General features: G+C 42.2%; 2 protein-coding genes across 3 annotated transcripts in view; both read left to right on the forward strand.

The window, feature by feature from the left end:
* The window catches only part of LOC111970393 (transmembrane protein 82), a 10,814-nt gene extending 8,317 nt beyond the window's left edge, over positions 1 to 2,497 (forward strand). For both annotated transcript variants that reach the window (XM_070445729.1, XM_023997103.2), the window contains exon 6: positions 1,234 to 2,497. In XM_070445729.1, coding sequence (XP_070301830.1) covers positions 1,234 to 1,422 — 189 coding nt within the window. In that variant the 3' untranslated portion in view covers positions 1,423 to 2,497. The remainder of the gene's footprint in view (positions 1 to 1,233) is intronic.
* A 410-nt stretch (positions 2,498 to 2,907) lies between these two features.
* Positions 2,908 to 13,392, forward strand: LOC111970403 (filamin-binding LIM protein 1-like). Its single transcript, XM_023997117.2, has 9 exons — positions 2,908 to 3,989; positions 4,950 to 5,350; positions 5,580 to 5,665; positions 5,841 to 5,906; positions 9,952 to 10,072; positions 10,394 to 10,563; positions 11,752 to 11,930; positions 12,108 to 12,228; positions 12,478 to 13,392. The coding sequence occupies exons 2-9, from the start codon at positions 4,954 to 4,956 to the stop codon at positions 12,565 to 12,567; spliced, it is 1,230 nt and encodes a 409-aa protein (XP_023852885.1). The 5' UTR covers positions 2,908 to 3,989; positions 4,950 to 4,953; the 3' UTR covers positions 12,568 to 13,392.
* Positions 13,393 to 13,790: the final 398 nt, after the last annotated feature.

Consider the following 13,790-nt stretch of genomic DNA (forward strand, 5'->3'; position numbering starts at 1 on the left):
CACTTAAAGAACCAGCAGAGGAAGCACAAGGAGGCGACAAGACATGAAAATAAAAAAATGACAAACCATGACAGACTGACCCAAACTTAAGGAAAGCTTTGACTATGTACATACTCAGTGAGCATAGCCTTGCTATTGAGAAAGGCGCCGTAGGCAGACATCTCTCAAGAGAGAAGACAGGCTATGTGCACACTGCCCACAAAATGAGGTGGAAACTGAGCTGCACTTCCTAACCTCCTGCCCAATGTATGACCATATTAGAGAGACATATTTCCCTCAATTACACAAGATCCACAAAGAATTTGAAACAAATCCAATTTTGATAAACTCCCATATCTACTGGAGAAATCCACAGTGTGCCATCACAGCAGCCAAGATTTGTGACCTGTTGCCACAAGAAAAGGGCAACCAGTGAAGAACAAACACCATTGTAATACAACCCATATTTATGCTTATTTATTTTAACTTGTGTGCTTAACCATTTGTACATTGTTACAACACTGTATATATATAATATAACATTTGTAATGTCTTTATTGTTTTGAAAACTTCTGTATGTGTAATGTTTACTGTTAATTTGTATTGTTTATTTCACTTTTGTATAATATCTACCTCACTTGCTTTGGCAATGTTAACACATGTTTCCCATGCCAATAAAGCCCCTTGAATTGAATTGAATTGAATTGAATTGAGAGAGAGACTGAGAGAGAGGAGAGAGAGAGAGGAGAGAGACGAGAGAGAGAGAGAGAGAGAGAGAGAGAGAGAGAGAGAGAGAGAGAAGAGAGAGAGAGAGAGAGAGAGAGGAGAGAGAGAGGAGAGAGAGAGAGAGAGAGAAAGAGAGAGGAGAGAGAGAGAGAGAGAGAGAGAGCAGAGAAGAGCCAGAAGAGAAAAGACGACGAGAGGAGATTTCTGCCAACATTGGGTAGGCTATTTGTTAGTCAACTTGTCTGTAATTACATACATGCAGCTTCTCGTCTGTCATAACTTTGCCGTAGAAGATTTAATAAAGCTTTGCTTACAAGAAGAATGTTAGAATGAGCATCAATTACGTTTTCTCTTTCATTTCTGCTTCGAGGACCTTTAGGGAACGGGGAGAAAACACAATACCTCTAAAACGGGAAAGATTCTTCCGCTTTTATGGCACAGACTTTTGTGATCATACAGTAATCATTGATTCCAAATAGTTTTCTGTATCTTCATGACAGTATTCTCTGTTGTTCTATTGCTTTTTAGGTGGAAGCAGAAGAAGACATTCCCAGCAGATCTGCCCGGCACTCCAGCAGCACACAGCAGCACATGTCACCAAGGAGAAGCCTGTGCTCCATATCATCAGACAGAGACACACAGAGAGACTATCAGGCTGCAGAATACCACAACACAGACCAGTCCTTGTTTCACTCTACCTCAGATAGAGAAAAATAACTCTTACATCAAATACAGCTATCTACTGGCCTGTCTCACTCAGTGATATGTTGAAATCCAATAATGTCCCCATTTACGCAGACATATTCATCTTTGATACTGTTTTGTCCCATAGACGTACACAATTTTTGTCATAAATCATAGCAATATTAAAATATGAATGGTTGTTTATGACCTTGTTATGACACTGTGTGGTTTGGACCAGTGAAGGGAGACCTAAACCTGCTTACACAAGGGCACTGATCTGTTGTTTCTTTCCTCTGTCTTCTYTTGAATTATTAACCAGTCTATTTCCACAGTGACAAGGATGTGGTTGCTAGAGCCACAAATATACAGTTTGTTCTCTGGCTAAGTGGCTTATATAACACTCTAACTTTATGGTATAGATTTGAGCTGTAGCTAGGAGTTGTAGTCTATTTAGCTTTACCAGATGTCCTGAGTTGACTATTCAAAATATAACAATTGTGATGATCATTTCTATTATTTAAGAGGGGTGAGTATACAGTGAAAGATAGAAGGTGGTAAGGAAGTGGTTGAGTGGTAAGTAAAATGGGGGAATGATGAGAAGGAGAGGGTTGAAGATGGGGATGAACTGAGGTTCAAAGACCAGAGGGAGAGGTGTGTGGTAACTGTTGTCTCTACTGGGTGTACCTTGTCCCTTCAAAAAGTAGTCATCAGCACACCTAGTTGCGCAATCCTAGTAGATTTACATTTTAGTCATTTAGCAGATGTTCTTGTCCTGGGCGACTTACAGTCAAACAGGAAGTACAGACAGGAATCATGCTTTATCAACTAAACGAAAGAGAAATTAGACCATTATTTGGTTAATGATGCCAGCGTTATGTCTAGGGTTTTAAATAGTTGCGAATAAAACCAGATTAAAGTTGAGAACAGGGTTTTATATGTGGCCAGGGCCACACAAATGGTTTCTAAAATGCAAATCATGCCTACATGCCTTTTCTGTCCTTTTACAAACACACTTGTTGTGAAATGTTCATCATCATCCTGTTTGTGTTTCCCTTGGAGTCACCCTATTTGTACTGAATAAACCAAAAGGCGATTTATTTCAAAGGGATGTAACATTATGTGCTGTTTCCCTASAATGGCCATCTCTTCTCTTACAGAAATATTAGAGTTGTGTTGTCAGTTTCCCCCTTTCTGCATCTGGGTTCTTGATGAAGGGAAGCTGTGGGGGAGGGGCCTAGATTTTAGGGGCTGATGTCATAACCACAGAGTAGCATTCCATTTGTCAGACACTGGAACAACACAGACCCCCTGACCCAGCTCCCCTTCTGGCAGCTCCTCTCTCTCTGTCTGTCTTTCTTTCTCTCTCTCTCTCTCTCTCTTTCTCTCAAATTTTCAAATTCAAATTCAAGCTGCTTTATTGGCATGAAAAACATTGTGTCAATATTGCCAAAGCAACAATGTATACAATATACATTGTAATACAATTATAAACAATGACAAATCTCTCGCTCTCTCTCTCTCTCTTTAGCCCCCTCTCTCCATTTAACTCCTCTCTAACTCTGTTCACACATCTCTGGTATTTCCCTTCTCTCTCTTTTTCTCCTTTCCATTTTCAAGCCCACCTCTATCTTTCATCTCGCAACCTTCTGTTTTCTTTTTCTGCCAGCCGTCTTACCACAATCATTCTCTCTCTTTCATTCTTTCTTTCTCTCTCCCTCTCTTTCTCCCTCTGTCTTTCTCTCTCTTTCTCTCTATCCCCACTATTTAACCAGTAATTTTGCTATGATTCATTGCACTGTAATGTGTTTGCTCCTTACTGCTCCTATTAGTCCAATCTAATTTTTTTTGCCCTGAGCATCCAGTGTTCTTTTACATTTTTAAATGTTTAAATTTGGTTGAGTTGTAAACTAACGTGAATTCATCATGAAATCAACAAAACATTTTTGCAGAGTTTGGGATGGAAAGAGAAAAATTAGGGGGAAGAAAAAAAGAGAGGGCAGACTGGATGAGGGAGGTAGGAGAAATAAAACTGACAGAACAATAAGGCAAAGCAGAGAAAAAGAGAGAGAGGAGGGAGATAGAGAAAGAGAGGGGAAGAAGATAGCTACAGAGAGAGGGGAGCTGGAAAGGCAGGTACAGTCACATCCTGCTGGATTTCATAAGATAAGGTGGGAGGAAAGAAGGGTGTCTTCTGGTGTGTGTCTACTCTGTGTGATACTGTACGTGCTGTGTACATTACTAATGTGTGAGTGAGTGTGTAAGACTATGCATGAGTGAGAGTATGTGTTTGTGCATGACTGTGTGCATGTGTCATGCTTTTTACTGTACTTTGTTAGTGATTAACTGTTCACCTTTTACAGTTGGGGAAGTGGTGTTGTCATTCAGCGGGAGAGGAAGGGGGAGGGAGCGAGGGGGAGAGGGATGGAGGTACAGGAGGAATAGGAGGGGCTTTCTGTAGATAACTGTTCTTTCTGCCAGAGCTCGCCCTCTCAGTGGCGGCTTAGGAGTGACAATAGAGGAGCGGACCTGGAGTGCCGAAACACAGAGAGGAAAAGAGAAAGAGGGGGAATACAGAGCTCATGTCCACATTTTTCAAGCAGGTATGCAATTACACAGTAGAAAATGATTTGCACTAATTATTAGGGGTCTCATTTCAAAGTAGTTTGGCAGCAGAGAGGATGCAAGTCTTAGTGCTTGAGTTGTGTGTGTGTGTGTGTTGTGTGTGTTGGGGGTGTTGTGTGTGTGTGTGTGTGTGTGTGTGTGTGGTGTGTGTGTGTGTGTTGTGTTGTGTGTGTGTGGTGTGTGTGTGTGTGTGTGTGTGTGTGTGTGTGTGTGTGTGTGTGTGGTGTACTCATTTGTGTGTTATTTCGACTGTTTGAGTATGTTTTTCATTGCCTGACGACTCAAACTGAATTATTCCTCTGCTCTATGCTCGCTACATACTTCAGTCAGATTGCCATCATTGAAGTCGTTTGTGGTGACGTCAAAATAAGGGTTTTTGTACAAAACAAAGTAATCAGCGATTGGATCATCTCTAACCAATCAGTGTATCAAAGCCAATGATGAATTTTCAAAACGTCGCTTTACCCATGTGTTCTGGGCTGGCTCTTGCCCAACCCATCGATTTTCTGGGACCAATCAGAATGGTTATATCAGGACAGAATATGTTTGCGTTCTGGAAATAGTCAGGGAGGTACTCAGATCCAGACTCATTAAGGAAAATAAACGAATGTCCGTGGACGTAGCGTTTTGCCGGAGCAGGGAGTTTTGTTAGCCATGCAATGTTTTTCATACAAGTACAGCATACCATATGTAGACATATTTTATAAATGCTTTTATGTCTGCGTACATTTATGTACTGCATGAGGGAGTGAAACAGGTGAAATGTGGTGTGTACATGTACAGGTTAAGGTCGGTCAACTGGTGTAAAAAGTTATTTACGTGTTATTTACAGTGGGAAGTTGAATCAGCTTATTGAATTTGAATCAAATAAATACTATGTTGTTTAGTGTGTTTCATGTTGTACCTGACGACGGTCTGTTGCATTATGTGTGTTTCAGCATCATGGCGTCGGCTTCTCCACAGAAGAGGATGGTGTCCTCCTTCTTTATTACGCTGGCATCCCCTTACAGAGCCACAGTCACACAGCACCAACACACACGCACACACAGCGCCAYCGCCAATGACATGCCACGTACAGCCATGCGGGTTGGCCCTGAGGACAGCAGCACTCGTAAACTTAGTGTCAGTGGCACACAGCAAGGCACAATTCACAGGCAGGAGAGGGCTCCATCTGAGTCCCAGGGCAGTACACACGAAGGGGTCCAGAGCTCCACACCTTCCCTGGCTAGACACTCGGAGCCCAGAACTCCAGCCAGCACAGTGACCCCTGACCTCAGCTGGGGTCTGGGAGACACACAGCAGCAGCAGACAAAGACAGAAGCAGACAAGGGTCCTGAAGGTAACCAGGAGTAGTCAAAACATGTATTACAAAATCTGTATTTTTTGCTGTGAAGAAGTCTAGATATTACCATTTACATATAATTGTATTGTTATGAATGATAACAAAATACATACACTGTATAAAGAACATGTTGACAGACAGGTTTGTGATGATGATTACTGCAACATTCATATCAATACAGAGAACCTCAAAAACCACAAAAAACTCTTGAACCTCTTCCTCACAGAGCTCCTTCCTCCCCCTCCTCCTGTGTCTGTGGATGCTGAGCTGACTGAGGATCCTACACCTCTCCTGCCTCCTCCACCCGTGTCTGTGGATGCTGAGCTGACTGAGGATCTTACCACCTCTCCTGCCTCCGCCACCGGTGTCTTCTGTGGATGCTGAGCTGACTGAGGATCCTACACCTCTCCTGCCTCCTCCACCCGTGTCTGTGGATGATGAGCTGACTGAGGATCCTACACCTCTCCTGCCTCCTCCACTCGTGCAGGAGCCCCCCACTGCCCCCCTCCTTCAACCTGTGTCCTCAGACAGACCACCCGTGTCTGACCAACTGGTAAGACTGGCTCTACATCCCATGCTATTGGTAGCCATGACATTACAACGACCATAGGAGCTGGCAAGACTTCACAAACAGATCTGGGACAAGGCTATGTTATTGCCATTCAAATGTTTTTTACATATATTTTTTTATTATTTATATTTCACCTTTATTTAACCAGGTAGGCCAGTTGAGAACAAGTTCTCATTTACAACYGCGACCTGGCCAAGATAAAGCAAAGCATTGCAACAAAAACAACAACACAGAGTTACACATGGGATAAACAAATGTACAGTCAATAACACAATAGAAAAATCTGTGTACAGTGTGTGCAAATGAGGTAAGGAGGTAAGGCAATAAATAGGCCAATAGTGGCGAAGTAATTACAATTCAGCAATTTACACTGGAGTGATAGATGTGCAGATGAGGATGTGCAAGTAGAAATATTGGTGTGCAAAAGAGCAGAAAAACAAAAACAAACATGGGGATGAGGTAGGTAGTTGGTTGGATGGGCTATTTACAGATGGGCTGTGTACAGCTGCAGCGATCGGTAAGCTGCTCTGACAGCTGACACTTAAAGTTAGTGAGGGAGATATAGGTCTCCAACTTCAGTGATATTTGCAATTCGTTCCAGTCATTGGCAGCATAGAACTGGAAGGAAAGGCAGCCAAAGGAGGTGTTGGCTTTGGGGATGACCAGTGAAATATACCTGCTGGAGCGCGTGCTACGGGTGGGTGTTGCTATGGTGACCAATGAGCTGAGATAAGGCGGAGCTATACCTAGCAAAGACGTATAGATGACCTGGAGCCAGTGGGTCTGAATATGTAGCGAGGACCAGCCAACGAGAGCATACAGGTCGCAGTGGTGGGTAGTATATGGGGCTTTGGTGACAAAACGGATGGCACTGTGATAGACTGCATCCAATTTGCTGACAGGAGTGTTGGATGCTAATTTGTAAATGACATTGCCGAAGTCAAGGATCGGTAGGATAGTCAGTTTTACGAGGGTATGTTTGGCAGCATGGGTGAAGGAGGCTTTGTTGTGAAATAGGAAGCCGATTCTAGATTTAACTTTGGATTGGAGATGCTTAATGTGAGTCTGGAAGGAGAGTTTACAGTCTAGCCAGACACCTAGGTATTTATAGTTGTCCACATATTCTAAGTCAGAACTGTCCAGAGTAGTGATGCTAGTCGGGCGGGCGGGTGTGAGCAGCGATTGGTTGAAGAGCATGCATTTCGTTTTAATAGCATTTAAGAGCAGTTGGAGACCACGGAAGGAGTGTTGTATGGCATTGAAGCTAGTTTGGAGGTTTGTAAACACAGTGTCCAAGGAAGGGCCAGATGTATACAGAATGGTGTCGTCTGCGTAGAGGTGGATCAAAGAATCACCCGCAGCAAGAGCGACATCATTGATATATACAGAGAAAATAGTCGGCCCGAGAATTGAACCCTGTGGCACCCCCATAGAGACTGCCAGAGGTCCGGACAACAGGCCCTCCGATTTGACACACTGAACTCTATCTGAGAAGTAGTTGGTGAACCAGGCAAGGTATTCATTAGAGACACCAAGGCTGTTGAGTCTGCCAATAAGAATACGGTGATTGACAGAGTCGAAAGCCTTGGCCAGGTCAATGAAGACGGATGCACTGTCTTTGTCTTTTATCGATGGCGGTTATGATATCGTTTAGGACCTTGAGCGTGGCGGAGGTGCACCCATGACCAGCTCTGAAACCAGATTGTATAGTAGAGAAGGTACGGTGGGATTCGAATGGGGGGGGGGGGCTTGGCCAGTTGTTGGGGGGTGTCAGAGCTGTTGGCGGGGTTGGGGTAGCCAGGTGGAAAGCATGGCCAGCCGTAGAGAAATGCTTATTGAAATTCTCGATTATTGTGGATTTTTCAGTGGTGGACAGATTTCTTCTTCTAGATTTCTTCTGATAGTACTATTTAGAACAGGTCCACTTTATATTTCTGACGAGACCTCATATCATGACCATTGTGTTGAAAGATGTGTTCTGTAATGTCTAGGCATGCACACGGTGATGTACTGATAGTGATGGGTGCCAAAAGCTGTGTACAGAAGACTCTGTAGTGTGTAACAGGTGTAAAACAGTACAGTAAAATTCTTACTTGAGAGCAATTTAACAACAATGACATGATAATAATAACATAATTAATAATAAGAATAATACAGAAAATAATAGAACATGTAATCAAAAACACACAAGAAGTACGGTATAGTTGAAAGAAACAGGACAATGCAAGTACAACTGTATACAGGTCAGTGCCAGTACTTTATTCAATGTACAGGGAGGGGTACAGTGGTGTAAAGTATTTAAGTAAAAATACTTTAAAGTACTACTTAAGTAGTTTTTTTGGGTATTGTTACTTTCCTATTTTTACTTTTACTTCACTACATTCCAATAGAAAATATTGTACTTTTTACTCCATACATTTTCCCTGACAACCAAAAGTACTTGTTACATTTTGAATGCTTAGCAGGCAGGAAAATTGTGAAATTCACACACTTATCGAGAGAACATGTGGTCATCCCTTCTGCCTATGGTCAGGTGGACTCCCTAACAACAAATGCATCTTTTTGTAAAATGTCTGAGTGTTGTAGTGTGTCCCTGGAAAGCGTTCCTCAGGGATGCTGGCCCATGTTGACTCCAATGCTTCCCACAGTTGTGTCAAGTTGGCTGGATGTCCTTTGGTGGTGAACCATTCTTGATACACACAGGAAAATGTTGGGCAGTGAAAAACCCAGCAGCGTTGTAGGTTCTTGACACACTCAACCGGTGCCCACTGGCATCTACTACCATAACCCGTTCAAAGACACTTAAATATTTTGTCTTGGCCATTCACCCTCTGAATGGCAAACACAATCCATGTCTAAAGGTTTAAAAACCTTCTTTAACCTGTCTTCTCCCTTCATCTCCACTGATTGAAGTGGATTTAACAGGTGACATCAATAGGGATCATAGTTTTCACCTGGATTCCACTTAGTCATTCTATGTCATGGAAATAGCAGGTGTTCTAATTGTTTGTATACTCAGTGTATAAATACTTATGGCATATATATGAATGATAACATTTACATGTAAACAGAGAAGGTTATAATGACCAGAAGCATGAATAAATAGATAGATACTAATGGTAATAGCAATCAATAATCAATGAAACGCAGCATAATGGTAATAATACATCTAATCAATAATAATAATTTTTTGCATAACTGTAGGTGTGGGGGGGGGGGGGGGGGGGGGTTGTAAGTGTGTGGCGTCAGTAATGAGTGTGTGAGTGAGGGTGTATGTGAGTGTGTGTATATGTGTATGTGAGTAAGAGTGAAGGGGAAGGGTGTGCGTCTGAGTGGTTAGAGACCAGTGGATGGGCACAGAGTCAGTGTGGATAGTCTGTGGGAAAGGGAGAGCAGTAGTTTTTAGCCATTTAACAGTCTTATGACCAGGAGATAGAAGCTGTTTCGGAGTCTGTTGGTCTGAGCCATGATGCACCATAACCACCTGCTGGACGGGAGCATGGAGAAGAGTCCATGTCTCGGGTGGCTGGAGTCTTTGGTAATTTTTTGGGCCTTTCTCAGACATCGCCTGGCACTGCCTCCCTTTACTTAGAAGAAATAGGATTTTATCTAAACTGTTGATCTCTCTCAGAAAAACATGAACCTCCCTGTCGCCCCATTATTGTGTTCTGTATTTTCGATCTCTCAGTCGAAACAATGAAAACACAGGCCAATAAGATGCCTGAACGGAGGGGCACTGGGGATTTGATGTATTTTTGCAAAGAACACTCACAGTGTGCAAGACTGGGGCCCCTTTCACCATTACCATGAACTGTAGCCCTATTCCCTCTCCATCCAGAAGGTTTGGACCTCAACATTTTTTATCTAATTTTGAGACTGAGAAAATAGAGAGAAAATAGTGTATTGATATTACTTAAAAATGGCACTGTTGAGGAAGGCTTAAGAATACCGTGTCTGTGTGCTTAAACTAATTGATTAGTCAYGCAAGTGAAGAATCTTTGACTTTATCCCCCTTTTTTACCCACAGAGCGCTGCAGTGGATAGACAGCTGGACCAAAGCACACCATCTAGTGGGGGGGAACAGAAGGAAGCGTCTCAGCGTATCCAGGGCAGTCCAGAGGAGCAGCTAGTGATGGTAGAGACCAAGGGTAAGGTGAAGGGTGAAACTGTGTCTGGTAACTTTTAGAAATGTCACCCGGGCCTGGCACCTTTCACATTTAACAGTTATGATATCAGAGGTCGAATTACAGGGGAGCTAGGGGGGTGAGAGGGGCTGGGCACCCTCATAACAAATCGGGTACACCGCATAAGAATTTAAATATAATAATAATATATTACATTTACAGTAGCAGATTGTAAATGGTATATATTTAGCATCTGTTCAATTGCCAGAGATATCGACTTGGAACACACCTAAACGTAAATGTGTAACTTGAACCCTGCTTGATATGTGAATGTGTGCTTTGTAGAGGTGTGTGGCTTCTGCCGTAAGCCTGTGGCCCTGAGTGAAACAGCCATCGAGGCTCTGAACAGGACATACCATGCCAGTTGCTTCCAGTGCAGACAGTGCCATATCCCTCTGGCTGGTAAACTGTACTATAACAAGGCAGGAATACCACTCTGTAAGGACTGCTACCAGGTATGACAACCTGGACTCAGGTGTAGACGTAACATAGTAAATGTAAATCCAGGACACTCCAATTAGTTTGATGTGTTACGTTTCRTATGGTATTTATTCATTTGTGAATGTCTATCATCCATTTCGTATGATATGTTACAAATTACAATTTGTATGATATGCTACAAATTGTATTTCATACCATATGTTACGGATTGCAATTTGTACATTAACGTTAGCTATGTGGCTAATGTTAACGTTAGCTAGGTGACTAATGTTAGCAAGGCTAGGGGTTAAGGTTAGGGTTAAGGTTGGGTTTAAGGTTAAGGTTAAGGTTAAGGTTAGGAGTTAGGTTAAAAGGTTAAGGTTAGGGTTGGTGGAAGGGTTGGCTAACATGCTAAGTAGTTGTAAAGTAGTTAAAAGTAGTAAGTAGTTGCAAAGTTGCTAATTAGCTAAAATGCTAAAGTTGTCCGCGATGAGATTGCAACCTTTGGGTTGCTAGACATTCTCCTTATATGCTCACCCATTCATTTTTACCTTAAGTAACCTTCTGTTCTATGTAACATACCAAACATAACATATTAAACTAATTTGAGTGTCACGGATTTACATTTACTATGTTACGTCTAGTCCATGAGACCAGGCTGGGTAAGAAGATCCTTCTGGGAAGGAACAAGAAATATAGTGGATGATGACTTTAACATATAGGATCTTAAATTGATCACCCTGTTGCAGGATAACTTTTCCAGGAAATGAAAAACATGTAGTATATTTGAGGTTTAAAAAGGCTTCTGAAGTTTGTAATTTCCACTTTGAAATGTCTTCATCATAGAGGTAGTGGAAACGTAATTTTCATAATCAATATTAGCCTATTATTGTCCAGCTCCCCCACCCATTCCCCAACTACCTTGAGTCAGTATGTGTGATCTCCATCAGCAGCAGGGTCTTGGTAGCTGCGTGTCCAGTCTCCATACCCTTTCCAAACTACTGCTGAGTGAGTGTCAGTACAGTATGTGTCAACTAGTATATTTACTGTTTGTGAAGTAAACATGGTGATTATAATTAAGGTTACGGTCTTCTGAAATTTCTGACTTGATTTTCCCTCCTGCTGTAACAAACTGGCTCAAACTAAGATCCTTCGTCTTTATGATGATGATGATGATGATGATGAAGACAATAAACCATGATAAACTACTTTCTTTCCTTCAGGCCAGTTTGGAACTTTGCTGGGCGTGTGGGGAAGTTATCAAAGACCAGGTAATCCATGCACTGGAAAGAGTTTACCACCCACCTTGCTTTATCTGTGCAACATGCAGCCAACCAATTGGAGAGCAGAGCTTTRCTCAGGGAGAGGTTGGGGAAGTGTATTGCCTCCAGGATTACTACAGGTACACAGATAGCTACACAAATCTCCATCTTCTGTTCCAAGTTCTGACACACTCATATATTAAGATCATTTGATGATGAGAGCTACTAAATGTGCTTGATGTTGTTGTAATTGAAAATATTTGATAATTAATTCACAATGATGAAACACTGTGCTCGCTCTGATTTGTGTGGTGAAGGAAATACGCTCCCCAGTGTAGTGCCTGCCAGCAGCTGATCATTCCAAGAGAGGATGGCATAGACAGCTACACCGTGGAGTGCCTGGGACGCTCCTTTCACGAGGACTGCTATCGATGTGAGGTACAGTTCAGGAACAGGAGAAATGCTCTAAATATGATAGCGTACTATGGGTGTTTGCTATATTTGTGTGTCGATCTCAATCAGCACAATAATTACTGGGGATTGGGTCCTTCACAATCACAGTTCAAACATCTAAAATAGAATCATGTTAGAACAGAATATAATAAAATAACTATTTTTCACAGAGGAAACTTTGGCTGTGGCATCTGGATCTCACAGCTTTTTCCATTTTATTCACCCTATATTCAGGTCTGCAGTACCCAGCTCTCCCCAGAGCCAAACGACCATGGCTGCCATCCACTGGATGGGAGGGTGCTGTGTATGTCTTGTCACCCATAGAGATGTAAAGAGGCCTCATCATTGTATCAATGCCATTATGGTCGTCTGTGACAGCATGGGCATTGAGACTATCTCCATTTTGAAGTATTCAATTTTCTTCTTCACGATTGGCTGATCCCTCCTGATGATCCTGTTGCACATGACTCCAACAGGGTCACCAAGAGGGATCAGCCAACGAAGTTGGAAGTCCCACCCATTTGACTACATTAAAATGGTGGAAGTCCTCAATAGCGCTGCTCATGCTAAAATGGCCTTTTGGCCACAAGAGGCCTCTATCATTCTCTATGTTGTCACCTGACCACAGTTCAGTCTGCCCAGCTCTAATACTGAACTCAGAACCAGGGCCCGTATTGATAAAGCGTCTCAGAAAAGGAGTGCTGATCTAGGATCAGTTTGGCCTTTTTAGATTAATAAGCTTTTATACAAATTGCAGACCTGATCCTAGATCAGCTTTCCTACTCTGAGACACTGAATATGGGCCCAGGCAGGAACCAGGATGGGACTGAGCCAGAGCTGACAGCACAGACATCCAAATGTGCAGTGGAGCCAATGTAGAAGCAAGCTGAAAGTCAACAGTCCTGATTAGATTGTAAAGGAGAACTATCTATGAAACTGGGAGAGAAGACAGGCCTTCTTAATTCTGCATCATGGGAATAAGTCATTGGACTTTGAATGCCACACACTTTCTTAATAACAGTATTTAAAAATGATTTGCAATTATCCCTTATGTAGCAATAAATGTTTGTCAATTGCCTCCTATACTTATTTCATACTTGATACTTTTGTACTCGTTTTTAACCCACACTAGTAAATGCATCAAAAATATTTGCCTGGATTCACCTGATTGGTCTATGCCAAGGAAGGAACAGGCGTCTTAAGTATTTTGTGGTATGCATTCTTTGAATATTATGTAGTGCTCAGCGCTGCGTGTCCATTCTCAATATAGCCTTTCATATGACAAAATAAACTAATATATTATACAGTTTTGCGTTGCTCTGCCTCTATCCATGTCATCAAGCTTTTTTGAGACAAGCATGTTCTTTGTATGGCTTCATGCATAATTTCCTCAAGGGAACACAATACACATGCTAATTCAATAATGAAATAAATTATAGGCATATGCAAGGAAAACAGGATCTATGCAAGGGGAATAAACCCATGAGCTGTATAGTTCTGAGAACATAAATAATGATAGGGGTGGACATGGTGTGTTATGCAATATC

Source organism: Salvelinus sp. IW2-2015, linkage group LG11, assembly GCF_002910315.2.
Source record: "Salvelinus sp. IW2-2015 linkage group LG11, ASM291031v2, whole genome shotgun sequence".
NCBI classification, from domain to species: Eukaryota; Metazoa; Chordata; class Actinopteri; order Salmoniformes; family Salmonidae; genus Salvelinus; species Salvelinus sp. IW2-2015.